This window comes from Mobula hypostoma, chromosome X1, assembly GCF_963921235.1.
Source record: "Mobula hypostoma chromosome X1, sMobHyp1.1, whole genome shotgun sequence".
Classification (NCBI taxonomy): domain Eukaryota; kingdom Metazoa; phylum Chordata; class Chondrichthyes; order Myliobatiformes; family Myliobatidae; genus Mobula; species Mobula hypostoma.
The window spans coordinates 13426475-13442595 of NC_086128.1; the positions used below are offsets into that span (position 1 = coordinate 13426475).

General features: G+C 42.6%; 1 protein-coding gene across 1 annotated transcript in view; it reads right to left on the reverse strand.

Annotated features, from left to right (window-relative positions):
- Positions 1-266: 266 nt before the first annotated feature.
- Positions 267-16121, reverse strand: part of LOC134340655 (complement C1q-like protein 2) — a 53293-nt gene continuing 37438 nt past the window's right edge. Inside the window, exon 2 of the mRNA XM_063038110.1 lies at positions 267-479. Within this exon, the coding sequence (XP_062894180.1) occupies positions 300-479 (180 nt within the window). The 3' untranslated portion in view covers positions 267-299. The remainder of the gene's footprint in view (positions 480-16121) is intronic.

Genomic DNA, 16121 nt, shown 5'->3' on the forward strand with positions numbered 1-16121 from the left:
TTGTTTTTAGCGCATTGTCTGCTTTTCTCAGTAATGTGGCTTACTTCTCTCACAGTCAATGGTCACAACTTGTTTAATGGTTCAAATGATAAACTGCTAGATAAAGTGCTAAACTTAATTTAAAAATCTACTGACTGTGAAGTTTAAAACAAAATTATAAAATAATTATTCATTTATCTATTGAAAATTTAGGGGTTGGTGGGTTGGGTTGCTAATTCTGTGCTCCATTCAACCTTCTGATTGATACTACACACATTCCTCCCTGGTTGGTCTGCAATAGGACACAAAGGCACCTTTGCTCAGTCTGGGTAGATGATGAAACCGGAAAAGGTGCTATACTTGTTGCTATTGCCACCATGAACTTTCCCTCCGTCAAGCTTCACGTAGACTTCATCTCCAACATCCAGATGCAAGATGACACTGTTGCTGGCGTAGTCATAGTTCTGATCAGCATCCTGGGCAATGGCGCTAGCTCGTACCTGGACCAAGACACAACATAACACATATCAATGACATTGAGCAACTCTCAGGTATTCTTCTTCCCGAGCTGTCCTTCAGCTCAGAAGACAACCAGATGACCCACATAACCAATGGTCAGGGTTTTGCCCATTGCATTCTGGAGACAGACATTTGAGACCTGCAAGGGAAATGAGTATGAACTCACCCCTTGACTTTTCCCTCATTCCCTTTGAAGAAGCACCTTCTTTAAATGCAATCTATTTAGTCAGCCAGTGCTTCAAAGAGCAAATCAGTCCAGATTTTTCTTCAGTCAGGCAGTCCTGGGAAATTGATTAATGAAATCTGACTGAGACTTTACCTAATTAGAGTAGAAATGGAGAAAGCTTTCCTGAGGAAAAGCCCAGGTTTTCTGCTTTCTCTCTTGGAAGATAATGAGACAGAAGAGCAGCAATGAAACAATTTGCATCCATTTGTCCCTGTGTCATTTCTTCACCCATTCACATGCAAAACACATGAAAACAAATCATGAACTAGACTCGTTCCCAATTGTGTTACTCATTTCTCTTGCTGAGGCATAGATTACAAATGGAGCACCAAATTCAGAATGAAACAAAGTGAAGCAGAATCCAAAGAGCTTTTATAAGTATATTAAGAGCAAAAGGATTGTAAGGGATAAAATTGGTCCTCTTGAAGATCAGTGTGGTCGGCTTTGTGCGGAACCAAAGGAAATGGGGGAGATCTTAAATAGGTTTTTTGCGTCTGTATTTACTAAGGAAGCTGGCATGAAATCTATGGAATTAAGGGAATCAAGTAGTGAGACCATGGAAACTGTACAGATTGAAAAGGAGGAGGTACTTGCTGTCTTGAGGAAAATTAAAGTGGATAAATCCCCGGGACCTGACAGAGTGTTCCCTCGGACCTTGAAGGAGACTAGTGTTGAAATTGCGGGGGCCCTGGCAGAAATATTTAAAATGTCACTGTCTACGGGTGAAGTGCCGGAGGATTGGAGAGTGGCTCATGTTGTTCCGTTGTTTAAAAAAGGATCAATAAGTAATCCGGGAAATTGTAGGCCGGTGAGTTTAACGTCAGTAGTAGGTAAGTTATTGGAGGGAGTACTAAGAGACAGAATCTACAAGCATTTGGATAGACAGGGGCTTATTAGGGAGGGTCAACATGGCTTTGTGCGCGGTAGGTCATGTTTGACCAATCTGTTGGAGTTTTTCGAGGAGGTTACCAGGAAAGTGGATGAAGGGAAGGCAGTGGATATTGTCTACATGGACTTCAGTAAGGCCTTTGACAAGGTCCCGCATGGGAGGTTAGTTAGGAAAATTCAGTCGCTAGGTATACATGGAGAAGTGGTAAATTGGATTAGACATTGGCTCGATGGAAGAAGCCAGCGAGTGGTGGTAGAGAATTGCTTCTCCGAGTGGAGGCCTGTGACTAGTGGTGTGCCACAGGGATCAGTGCCAGGTCCATTGTTATTTGTCATCTATATCAATGATCTGGATGATAATGTGGTAAATTGGATCAGCAAATTTGCTGATGATACAAAGATTGGAGGTGTAGTAGACAGTGAGGAAGGTTTTCAGAGCCTGCAGAGGGACTTGGACCAGCTGAAAAAATGGGCTGAAAAATGGCAGATGGAGTTTAATACTGACAAGTGTGAGGTATTGCACGTTGGAAGGACAAACCAACATAGAACATACAGGGTTAATGGTAAGGCACTGAGGAGTGCAGTGGAACAGAGGGATCTGGGAATACAGATACAAAATTCCCTAAAAGTGTCGTCACAGGTAGATAGGGTCGTAAAGAGAGCTTTTGATACATTGGCCTTTATTAATCAAAGTATTGAGTATAAGAGCTGGAATGTTATGATGAGGTTGTATAAGGCATTGGTGAGGCCGAATCTGGAGTATTGTGTTCAGTTTTGGTCACCAAATTACAGGAAGGATATAAATAAGGTTGAAAGAGTGCAGAGAAGGTTTACAAGGATGTTGCCGGGACTTGAGAAACTCGGTTACAGAGAAAGGTTGAATAGGTTAGGACTTTATTCCCTGGAGCGTAGAAGAATGAGGGGAGACTTGATAGAGGTATATAAAATTATGATGGGTATAGATAGAGTGAATGCAAGCAGGCTTTTTCCACTGAGGCAAGGGGAGAAAAAAACCAGAGGACATGGGTTAAGGGGGAGGGGGGAAAAGTTTAAAGGGAACATTAGGGGGGGCTTCTTCACACAGAGACTGGTGGGAGTATGGAATGAGCTGCCAGACGAGGTGGTAAATGCGGGTTCTTTTTTAACATTTAAGAATAAATTGGACAGATACATGGATGGGAGGTGTATGGAGGGATATGGTCCGTGTGCAGGTCAGTGGGACTAGGCAGAAAATGGTTCGGCACATCCAAGAAGGGCCAAAGGGCCTGTTTCTGTGCTGTAGTTTCTATGGTTTCTATGGTATGGTATGGACTAGGGCGTGCAACCAATTAACAGTCTGGGGCTGATGTTAATTCACAGTGGGCACTGAAATATGCTTAAGAGTAAGTTTTGGGCCAAAGCAGCATAAGGAAGAAATGTTCAACGTAAAACCAACCCTGACCAAAATATTACACCATGAGCCTATATGGTTGAGCCGGTATGGGATGAAGTTACATTTCATTGAGGCCTGTCTTTAGAAACTAATTTCTAAGAATTAGCCCATAATAAAATGCCCCTCTTCCACCAAATTCTTAAACCAACCATTCTTCACATTAAAATAGTCACGGAACTTTAAAATTCTTTGAGGATTTAGTGCAAATCTTATGGAATTTATAGAGGATCTAAGAAGGCTTCATAAGGCAGTCTTCACGAGCCAGTAAGACACATACAGGATCACACCAGCAAAACCACTAATCCTCAGATGGTCACACTGCTTCCTGCAGAACAGACCGAGCTACAATGAATCTGAGCATATCCGCATTAAATCTTTTAATATTTTAATTTAAAATAGAACTAATTTACTGTTTTGATAATTGTGAGAAAGGCATTTCTTCTGCACGAAGCAAATAGATGGCATTTTAACCAATGTTGTACTTTGCAGCTTTCTGTTACATGGTTCTCATGTCAAATCCCACAGCAACACTTACAATTCCTCCGTCTCCACCGCATCTGCTCTCAGGATGAGGCTTTTCATTCCAGGAGGAGGGAGATGTCCTCCTTTTTTAAAGAAAGGGGCTTCCCTTCCTCCACCAGCAAATCTGCTCTCAAACGCATCTCCCCCATTTCACGTACATCTGCTCTCACTCCATCCTCCCGCCACCCCACTAGGAATAGGGTTCCCCTGGTTTTCACCTACCACCCCACCAGTCTCCGGGTCCAACATATTATTCTCCGTAACTTCCGCCACCTCCAACGGGATCCCCCCACTAAGCATATCTTTCCCTCCCTCGCCTCTGCTTTCCGCAGGGATCGCTCCCTACGCGACTCCCTTGTTCATTTGTCCCCCCATCCCTCCCCACTGATCTCCCTCCTGGCACTTATCCGTGTAAGTGGAACAAGTGCTACACATGCCCTTACACTTCCTCCCTTACCACCATTCAGGGTCCCAGACAGTCCCTCCAGGTGAGGCGACACTTCACCTGTGAGTCGGCTGGGGTGATATACTGTGTCCAGTGCTCCCGATGTGGCCTTCTATATATTGGCGAGACCCGACGCAGACTGGGAAACCGCTTTGCTGAACACCTACATTCTGTCCGCCAGAGAAAGCAGGATCTCCCAGTGGCCACACATTTTAATTCCACATCCCATTCCCATTCTGATATGTCTATCCACGGCCTCCTCTACTGTAAAGATGAAGCCACACTCAGGTTGGAGGAACAACACCTTATATTCCGTCTGGGTAGCCTCCAACCTGATGGCATGAACATTGACTTCTCTAACTTCCACTAATGCCCCACCTCCCCCTCGTACCCCATCTGTTATTTATTTTTATACACACATTCTTTCTCTCATTCTCCTTTTTCTCCCTCTGTCCCTCTGATTATACCCCTTGCCCATCCTCTGGGTTTTCCCCCCGTCTTGTCTTTCTCCCTGGGCCTCCTGTCCCATGATCCTCTCATATCCCCTTTGCAAATCACCTGTCCAGCTCTTGGCTCCATCCCTCCTCCTCCTATCTTCTCCTATCATTTTGGATCTCCCCCTCCCCCTCCAACTTTCAAATCTCTTACTAACTCTTCCTTCAGTTAGTCCTGACGAAGGGTCTTGGCCTGAAACATCGACTGTAGGATTAATGGGATTGCTTTGCGAGCTGGCATAGACTCAATGGGCCGAATTACTTCCTTCCATGTCGTAGGTGAATATGAGAAAAAGAAATGAGGACCTCATTTTCACCCCATCCTTTAAGACCAGGTTCTCTAGACTAGGTTTCAGTTTAATGGTGATAAAGGGAAAATGTAAGGGACGAGGTGTCATGGTAGCCTAGTGATTAGCACGGCCCTATTACAGCTCAGGATGTCGGAGGTCAGAGTTCAATTCCAACACTGTCTGTAAGAAGTTTGGACGTCCTTCCTGTCAGTGCGTGCGTTTCCTCCGGATGCTCCAGTTTCCTCTCACTGTCCAAAGGTGTACTGGCTAGTAGGTTCATTGGTCATTGTAAATTATCGTGTGATTAGGCCAGGGTTGCTGGGTGGTGCAGCTCATTGGAACAGAGGGTCTGTTATGCGCTGTATGTCTAAGTAAATAAATAGAGTCAAATTGTATATAGGTTTGTCACTCTACTTTATGGGAGGTATCTATTCTGTAAGTAGCTGTACACTTCTCTACTTTCATTTATAAAAACTCTTTCCTGCAGTCTAGTATTGCTGCTCATTGCATGACAGGAGCATTCTGCACCACCAGGGACCACACTTCTGAATATGATGTGTCTCCGAGTCGACCCTTGACAGATCCACGGGCATTAACTGTCATTAACAATTGCTGTTTGCTCTCCTTTGCATTCCAAATACATGATAATCCTGCATCTTAAAAGAGGCTTTACTCTATTCCTCAGAGGCATATATGACAAAAACTATCCTCTGAGCTGCTTTGCTTGCTCTTGTTAAGGTGAAAGATGACTGGAAGGTGCGGTGATTTTCTTTTTCTGCATCCTAAAGTTTATCCTGAGTAACTTAACCGCACACCATGAGTCAGAGTACAGATCTTTGCATCCTCACTGGCCACAGGTGAAGAACCAGAAAATTGGAAAGTGGCAAATATTATTCCTTTGTTCAGAAAGGTAATTAGATAGTCCTGGGAATTATAGACCAGTGAGTCTTATGTGAGTGGTGGACAAACTACTGGAGAGGATTCTTAGAAACAGGATTTATGAGCATTTGGAGAAGCATAGTCTGATTAGGGATAGTCAACATGGCTTTGTGAGGGGTAGGTCGTGCCTCATGAGCCTGATAATTTTTTTGAGGAAGTGAATAAACAAATTGATGAATGTATAGCAGTGGATGTGGTGTATCTGGATTTCAGTAAGGTATTTGATAAGGTTCCCTATGGTAGGGTCATTCAGAAAGTCAGGGGCATGGGATCCGGGGAAACCCAGCTGTGTGGATTCAGAATTGGCTTGCCCATAGAAAGCAGAGGGTGGTTGTAGACGGAGTGTATTCTGCCTGGGGGTCGGTGACCAGTGATATTCTGCAGGGATCTGTTCTGTCACCCCAGCTTTTTGTGACTTTTATAAATGACTTGGATGATGAACTGTAAAGGTGGGTTAGTAAGTTTGCAGATGACAAAGATAGGTGGTTTTGCTGATAGTGTAGAAGATTGTCATAGGTTGCAAAAGGACATTGATAGGATTCAGAGCTGGGCTGAGAAATGGCAGATGGAGTTCAATCCAGAAAAGTATGAAGTGATGCAGTTTGGAAGGTCGAATTTGAAGTAGAGTGCAGGGTTAATGGAAGGATTCTTAGCAGAGCAGAGGAACAGAGAGACTCCGCTCTGCTAAGAATCCATCCATTGATCCCTCAAAGCTGCTGCTCAGGTTGACAGGGTAGTTATGAAGGCATACAGTGTTTTTGCCTTCATTAGCTGACGATTGCGTTCAACAGCCGCAAGGTGATGTTGCAGGTCTATAAAACTCTGATTAGACCACACTTGGAGTATTGTGTTCGCCTCGTTATAGTAAGGATGTGGAAGCTTTAGAGAGAGCGCAGAGAAGTTTTACCAGGATTTTGCCTAGATTAGAGACTATTTCTGATGATGAAAGACCGAGTGAGCTAGGGCTTTTCTCTTTGGAGTGAAGGAGGATGAGCCGTGATTTGATAGAGGTGTATAACGGGGGTCCCCAACCTTTTTCGCACCGCGGACCGGTTTAATATTGACAATATACTTGCGGACCGGCCAACCGAGGGGAGGTAGGGTTGCCAACAGACTAGGGTAGCAGTCAAATACGGGACACTTGTGTTTACCCCGAGAAAGACTACCATGACCATGAAGCCTTGCGCGGGCACCTGTGTGCACATGTGTTTGCGTGTACGTGCCGATTTTTTTCTACAAATCGTTTTTGGCGATTCTGTTAAGTGAAACTACACTGTACATACATTATTTCTACTTTATATAGGCTGTGTATTTATCATATCATTCCTGCTTTTACTATATGTTAGAGTTATTTTAGGTTTTATGTGTTATTTGGTATGATTTGGTAGGTTATTTTTTGGATCTGGGAAGGCTCAAAAATTTTTCCCATATAAATTAATGGTAATTGCTTCTTTGCTTTACGCCATTTCGGCACAAAAGGTTTCATAGGAACGCTCTACCTTAGCGGGGGAAATACGGGACAAGGGCAGTCCCGTATGGGACAAACCAATTTAGCCCAACATACGGGATGTCTTGGCTAATACAGGACAGTTGGCAACCCTGGGGGGGGGGTGGCGGGGGTGTTAATCACGAACGGAATATAGGTGATAAGTCAACTATACGTCACTTATAATAAGTGGCTAATACGTTCAATTTTGTTTCTAAAAGGGTTTATCTAACGAATTTAATATTAAACACACAGCGCATATTTTCCCCGTATGAACATATAAAATCATTGCAACACACCAATATCGCTGAATCAGTGGGAGCCCTGGGATTGTTTCCCTGCAACAAGACGGTCCTATCGAGGGGTGATGGGAGACAGCGATACTCGAACGGGGTTCCTTATGTCCAGTCTATTCCGCAAATTAGTTTTCGTTGCATTCATTGCAGAGATATGTTGGAAATGGAAGCAACGTTTTTAGTGCTTTCGTGGCTATCTCAGGATATTCAGCCTTGACTTTGATCCAGAATGCCGGCAGAGATGTTATGTCAAACATACTTTTCAGCCTGTCATCATTTGCAAGCTCGAGGAGTTGATCTTCTTCTCACGCTGAGATGGATGACACACGGGTAATGACCTCGCATACGTAATGGCTCAACAGTGGCCGTGACAGGGAATGAGGAAAGGTGCAGCTGACTCATATCGCCAAATCATATCGTTTCTTCGCGGCCCAGTAGCACATGTTTTGCGGCCTGGTACCAGTCCGTGGCCCGGTGGTTGGGGGCCACTGGTGTATACAATGATAAGGGACATAGATAGAGCGGATAGCCAGAGACTTCTTCCCAGGGTGGAAAATGCTAATATGAGAGGGCATAACTCTAAGGTGATCGGAGGAAAGTATAGGGGGAATGTCAGAGGTAGGTTTTATAACACAGAGTGGTGGGTGTGTGGACATTTAAGAGACTTAGATAGGCATGTGGATGAAAGAAAAATGGAAGGAGGGAAGTATAAGATCGATCTTGGAGTAGGTTAAAAGGTCAGTATAGCATCGTTGGCTGAAGTGCCTGTACTGTGCTGTACTGCTCTATGTTCTATGTACTTATCTGACTCCACCTTAGATACATCTAATGATTGGGCTTTTCACAATCTGTGTTGAAAATGAGCCTTTCATATTCACATATTTTCCCCTAATTTTGTAACTTTTTCAGGGAATCTGAGTGGGTGTTAGTGTTGCATAGCGTGAACTCTGGTCTCTGGGCAATCACATAATGCAGACTGGGTACACACAATGCAAGTTGTACTGAAAGTTTAGCAGTGTGGTTGATGGACTCTGATCACTGGAAAATGTTAATGGTATAGAAATGTTTTATAGTTTTATGCAGCTGATGAACTTTTGGATTGAAATGAGATAATAACCCTTTCCAGGTCATCTAATGTCTAAATTCTACCAGGCTCTTCTTGGAGTGAGTTAAACTGTGGCCTGTGACTTGTGCAGTGGGATGTATGTGATAATATCATTACTTATGCAATGTTCCTTTGGAAGTATTTCAGTGAAACTTGCATTAAATTGTCTTAGAAGTGGTAATCACTGACAATTTCCCAATGTTTAGATCTCCCTAGTGCGATGTTGGATTGAGGCCACATCAGTTAAGTCCCTTATCTTGTATTCTGTCCAGGAAGCCTACATGCTGATTCTTCAGCCCAGCACTAATCTCACTGTGACACCCTCCCCAAGTTATGCCCAGTTCTCTCCACCCTTCAGGCCCTCTGATCCTCCCATCAACACAGCAGTTCCCCGAATGGAACTCTATCTCCATTCCTCCTGACCCCAGCCCCTGCCTCCAGTCATTCACCTCATTGCTATTGCCAGATCCCAGTCACGTCCATCCTGGGCACTCCTCCTGATCCTCGGCCAAGATCTTTCTCCATCTGACCAAGGTACAGACCAATCCTGCATTCCTCTTGCACACCCTCACCTTCTTTGTGTCCTGATGCCATTTTCTTGCAACTGCTAGTGTTTCCCCCTTTATTAGACATTCGTCTAATTTATAAACTGCGAATGATGGAAGAGTCACGTGACCTACCACACATTCTGTTCGATATGAAAATAATAATCTTGTAACTTTCCTCTCAATGCTTTTAATATCAATTCCATGGATTAAGCAGGATGGGTGGCTCCTCAAATGAAGCAAGTCTGCTGCGTGTTCATAAATTCTTGGTGTACGGCTCCTTGTTTCTTGTGTGATGTCTTACAAGAAGTACGCGGCTGTGGGAAAGTTAGGAGGAGTAGCCTTTGCTTTCGAGTACACCTTTACCACATGCTATGAAAGAGTACGTACATTACGCCTTGCTTGATAGCAGTGTTGGAACAGAACTGGAATTGCCATCCATTAAACAAACAAACTGTAATTCCTCCCCTACATTTATCTGCCTTCAAGATGTTTCCTAAAAGCATTCTGTTTGATCAAGCTTCGATCTCCGGTTCTGGCATGTGGCATGGGATGTTTCACTGTGTTACTGGGCCTGCATAATGCAAGTCATTGTTTGTTGCAAGTGAAAACAGATCAAAACTGTAACGACAGCACCCCTCCACTGATACTTCCTGTACTGACAAAAACAGGGTTGAATTCTCCTGCACTCCAATGAGACATATGCAGATACAGATTGTGATTTCTCAGAAGATTGATGAATAAAATCAGGTTATGTCAATAAATATTTACAGTTCAATTTTAAAGCTTCTGTCCCCTTGGATCAATGCAAACACTTCAAACAGCTTCCCCGATGGCTTAGCTTCTTATATTTTTTTATAGGCATCCGTAAATCTCGTGAGGACGTGGATTTGCGCCTTGGAAGGTCTCCAGGGCACAAGCCTGGGCAAGGTTGTATGCAAGTCTTCCCTCTCCATGCCACCGATGTTGTCCAAGGGAAGGGCATTAGGACCCATCAAGCTTGGCACCGGTGTTGTCACAGAGCAATGTGTGGTTAAGTGCCTTGCTCAAGGACACAACATGCTGCCTTAGCCAAGGCTCAAACTAGTGACCTTCAGATCACTAGACTGACACCTTAACCACTTGGCCATGCGCCAACACAAGCTTGTGCTACATTTGCTGCCCAAAGGGATCTTTCATTGGGGAATTTATGCCAGCTTCTTGCTTCAGATTCCCACCCAGTGAAATATTTCAGTCTTTCGGTCTTTCTTTCAGTGTTCACGTTTGCCAGTGACGCAGATCTAAGTGGCAGTATGGACTGAGGCAGATGCAGAGAGGCTTCAGGCAGATACACACAATCTAAGTCAATAGGTTATGACATGGGGCAGATAATTTGGAAGAAAGGAGGTTCCTTAAGGTTATCTTAGCCAGGGAGGTAGTAGGGATAAGCTCCTACTATCTATTAAATGCTCCCAATGGTGTGCATCTCAAATAGCCTCTGACAACTACGTCCAGCTCTTATGGGTTAGCTACTAAACACAGCAGAATCATTCCTGCCGACAGGAGAAGGAGCAAAGGTGGGTTACTAATGCCTTAAAATGAGTCACTCCATGTAGATTGGGCTCATCAGCCATGGCTGGCAGCTCATCTAGAAAGGAAAATTCTGCTGTTATTAGTGAAATCGTGATGAGGCCATGTTACAACACTGTTCCCATGAGCCACTGGTCTCCCACAACCATTTTCCAGATGCACTAGGAAGTGCTTGGGAATAGTTTGGACCTGTGAACGATGAACTATGAGGAACATGTTAATAGACAGAGTTCACACTAATAAAGGTCTGGATTTCAACAGCGTCGTTCATAACCTGGCAAATCACTCTAAAGCAAGGAAGAGCTTTTGAAATGTGTTGGAGCATACAAACACCACAGGCTACGTGTGCTTCTGACATGTAACAGTGACCGCAAAATCTTCTTTAATGATTTTGGTTGAGGGGTAGCCAGGAAACTGTGGAGAACTCCCGTTTCGTTCATTGAAGTGGTGTTGTGAGATCATTTATACTCACCTGAGAGAGTAGACAGGGCACAAGTTTGGCATCTCATTCAAAAGAAAATGCAGCACTCCCTCAGTCCTGCACTAGAGCATCAGGCCTTTGAAACCAGGACCTCCACAGCAAGAGGTGACAGTACAAAAGCCACTGAGGTACAGCAAGTGCTAAAGTAAAAAGATACCCTCATATGTTCACTCTGTAAGTTTATTTTAGTAAAATGGTTAAAAGGGGAATGCCTAAAGAAGATTGTCTGAATCGACTTCTTACAACTGAACAGGAAAAATCCAATCTGGCTCAGACCAAATAGAACAGCCTCATATTGTTCAAATATTGACTGATGCTGAGGTAGCTCTGGTGAAAGATTGATCAGAGAACTTGAAGAACAATCAATATGGTCATATGGTCATCTAATGCCAAGAATTAAAGAACAGACATGTAGAGCAATGTTTGGACCCGTTGTTTTTAATCTCTGCATGTGGTTTAAAATAGAAACAATGCTTCAACCTATAAATGGATGCCTGTCCCTTTGATGCAATATTTTAATATAAAACCTCAAACTATAAACAGTCAGGATATGTGGGTGTAAATTGTTAGCTATGATTTATGTTTATTACCATATTCCTGACATCCCACAAGTGAATTTATTCAGATTGGTACACAAATAAAAAGCAGAAAACAAGAAAAAAAGCATCAAATCTGAACCAAGAGTGGAAAATGCAGCAAATATGTGGCAAGTTACTAGCATTTGAAACAGGAACATTTTTGCATTTCCTCTCACAGGTAGATCAGAGAATCCCCTTGAAAGCACTGACAAGAAAAACCGAAAGAACAGCAAGAAAACAGAGAGTCGTGCTTAATGTGCTTACCCTTCTCTCAAATGGATCTGCTCTGCTGTGCCTTTTGTTTTTTTAGAGTGAGCTTCCACACAACCTCAGAACATCACAAAATGTTTTCCAGCCAAAGCAACTGGCTTTTAAGTTTATTCACTGCGGTAAGGAAATCAGCAGCCGAGGGGATTCATTTTGTTTGTTACATGAAATTTCACGATTCATAAAGGCTAGGCAAAATGCATTCTGGGTATTTTGGTAAAACGTATTCCTACACGGAGAGCAGCATGCAATTCAATAAAACAAAAGCTAGATTTGCAAATTGAAGACACACTCCCTAAAGAGTCAATGGTGTCATTTGTAAATCGAAAATCTGCCGGCGTGTGAGTGTAAGTAGTACATGAGCTATATGGTTTGATATTCGAGACATTGTTGTACCAGTGCTGAGGGCCCTCAGTAAAGGATGGTCTCTCCTTATTACTTACCATGGTAAGCAGCAATATTGCACAGCTGACAGGCACGCTCTGACATTGGGTTGGGTCTTGCGTGAGTCTGTAATTAAGTCTGGGGTTAGTACAGAACAAGGTTCTCTAGGCAGAGAATGGTAAGCCATGGATATGGCAGGTATATAGACAAGCTTGAAAAATACAAATAGTCTCAGACATTGCCGCAGGGCAAGAAAATATCCTGGAGGACATGGGACTGGGGGCAAAGAATGTACCACTCGCAGAAAGAGGATGGAGATATTGTTGCTGACATAAGAGATACTGCTAAGTTTGCTAGTTCTCATACAAGGATTCATGCAAGGTCAGGGTCATTCTAAGAACACTGGACATTTTAATTAGTGCCTTCAGAGATGTGAAAGTTACAAGTTTGCCATTACAACCAGGAACCAGAGGAAAGGACTGGTGAATATGTGGTCAGCCTCAAGACACCATCAAGTGGGTGCAATTTTCAGATCCTTTCAGATTGGCTGCTGCAGGATTATTTTGTGTGCAGGCTGGTGAATGAGAGTATTTGAACACAACTACTTGATGAGAGGAAGCACACCCAGCATGGAGAGAACACAGGAGAACATAGAACAATTTCACTGAGGGCACAGTGCTGAGATGCAGGCAGGAAATAATCCATAGAAATGGCCATGGTGATATGGACATCCTCACACCCAAATCACATTGATTCTCCGGTGGGTTCAGTGGGAAGCCAGCAGACCACGGAGGGCTAAAGATAGGAAGACTGCACGTCATGTGTGCCAAAAGAGGAAGCACTGTGCCCAGCATTGCAGGTGTGCCCCCACTAACACTCTGTACAATTGGAACCAAACTTTCCTATTTATAAGCTCCAGCCCCTTTGCATTAAAGACCAACATGCCATTTGCTGCCTTAACTATTTGGACCTGCTTGCTAATTTTTTTGTGGTTCTTGCACTGGAAAACTTAGACCCCTTTGAATTTCATTTATTTGCTGTCTCTCTCCATTTAGATAATAACCTGCCTTTTGGCTCCTCTTACAAAGTGCATGACCTCGCACTTTACCACATTAAACTCCGTTTGCCATGTTTTCACCCAGTCATTCAATCTATTTGTACCCCATTGCAGAACCACAACGTTCTTGCCACAATGTGCTCTTCCACATATTATCGGCAAACTTGGAAACCCCGCGTTTTCCACTTTCTTTGGGTCATTAATGTAAATGGTAAACAATGGAGAAGCAAAAACCAATGTAGGATACTCCAATCTGGCCTGAAAAGGAACCATTTATTTGAACCTGTTTTTTCTGCGACAGCTAGTTTTCAATCCATTCCGCTTATACCTGGGCTATTAATTGAGGCATTAGCCTCTTCTGTGGCACCTTACCAAATGCCTCTGGAAATCTAAATATACTATATCTACAGGATCCCCCAGCATATCCTCAAAAATGTAAGCAAATTTATCAACCTGATATACCTTTCATAAAGCCACAATGATCGGGTGTAATTATATTGAGCTTTCTGAAGTGATTAGTTATTTCCTCTTTGCTTATTGACTATCGGCTGTGGGAGGGTGAGCAGAAAGCAACTACCTCTCTTCTAACAAAGTTCCCTTCCTCAAAACTCTATTGGTCAAGATTAGGAGGGATCACTTTACGCTTGGTAATTTATGAAATCAGGCAGTAATTAGACAGCACTGGCTATAGCAGTGCCTTTGAAAATACTCCTGATCCAACTTTCTTGTTGATCATTGATATCAGCCTATCTGTTCCATTCTTAATTGGTTACTAATTCACTGGTTCAGGTAGCCAATTTTCCAAGCAACCTTGCCGCACCAGTAGAAGATTCAACAAGACAGTTATACTAATCCTCTTGGGTATCATTGCCATGCTTCACATAACACAATAGAGCCTTTTAAGGATTAAATTATATTGTCCATTTGGCTAAGACAATTCACAAGTGAACAGCAAAGCTCATTCAGTCCACCATACTCTTTGAAAGAATTACTAACAAGTTCCAATCACATATGTTAATTACTTACCCTGGATCCTATCAGAACTCCTTTGCTCTGAACTAATTTTCATTCTGAAAAGGTTAGACCAGATCAGTGTCTCAAGCTGGGTGGCAAGAGAAAGTGGTTCAATTCCTTGGACCATCACTGAAGATTCCATTTCCTGTTCCACACAATCTTTGTAGGAGCCATGTATCTATTTTTCTGCCTGTATTGTATTTTATGTTGTGCATTAATATGGGTTACGGTAATTTGTCACGTGGGTCAGGGCCTGGTAGAAGCAAATGTCACGTATACTCTCTTTGTCCTAATTAGTTTAGTTTAGTTGAGAGGGAGTGAGCCGGGGTGGGGGGGGGATATTTTTTTGTTGACTGCTAATTACGCTCTGAATGCTAATTACTCTTATTCCACTATATTGATAATTTTAGTTTTGTTAGCTTTTATCACTATAAGATTGTTCGTCTTTGCTGGTTTTGTAATAAAGATTCGAATATACTTTGTTTGACTTGGAACTCAGTTCCTTGGAAGCGTGTCATACAGTGTCAATTCCCGTAATTCCCGGCGATTTTGGTTCATTTTCAAGGAACCATTAGAATCTTGTTTATGGAAAGTATAATGAGATTTAGCAGTTTAAGCTGGGAGCAGCAGAGACAGACCCTGTATGATGAGTATTATGTGAATTAGGTTCCCTGGCTGTTTTCCACTGAATGTATTAACCTGCAAAATAATCTCAAACAAATAAACTTATTAAATTAAAGCATACTGTAGTGGTACTTGCTCTCATTGTAGATAAATGACACACAGCAACATTACCATATGCTCCACTTCCCTATATTCCTGCTGTTACAGAGATGGTATTCAACGAATCAATTATAAACTCTTTTATTGAATGCAAATAGAAATGAGTTGATGGATTTACTGAATATACTTACAGCAAACAAAATCAGTAGCATATATCTTAATAATTAGTTCAAAGGGAAAGTTGAATTAGTTTATAAAGGTTCCAACTCCCACAAGCCAAAAGTAACCTGGAACGGTCACCATTCCTTTACCAACACTGGGTCAAAATCTTGGATTTCCCTTTGTGGGACTGCTACCACCACAAGGACAGCAGTGGTTCGAGAAAAGGTAGTAGACAAGCACCATCCCAAGCATGATTAAGGATGGCAATAACTTCTGGCTTTGCTAGCAGCTCCCTTTTTCCTTAAATGTACAAAAAACTAGCTGCAGAGGTGTTATTGGATTGGGTTTTAAAATTCAACATTTGGGGATGCGCTTTCTGTATAATTCAACAAAAAATATATTTTTAAATACTGATATGGAAAACAATTATTTCTTTCAAGTAATTATTTGAGAACAGCAAACAGACTGTATTCTATACTTGCATCAAGGCTTGAAACAAAAGTACTAATGTTCTTAAACTTGTCTCAGGTATATTGTATTGATAGTTCCACTGAATATTTGGAAATAGTGTGGGTTGGAGTACACATGTTTAGGAACTAATCAGCTCTTCCTGCCACTGAAACAATTGTTTATTTTGGGCGGGGGGTGCTGATTTGGATCAGCCAATGTTCCTACTGTCCAAACTAAGTTGTAGAGTCAGAGAACAGTACAGAACAGAAA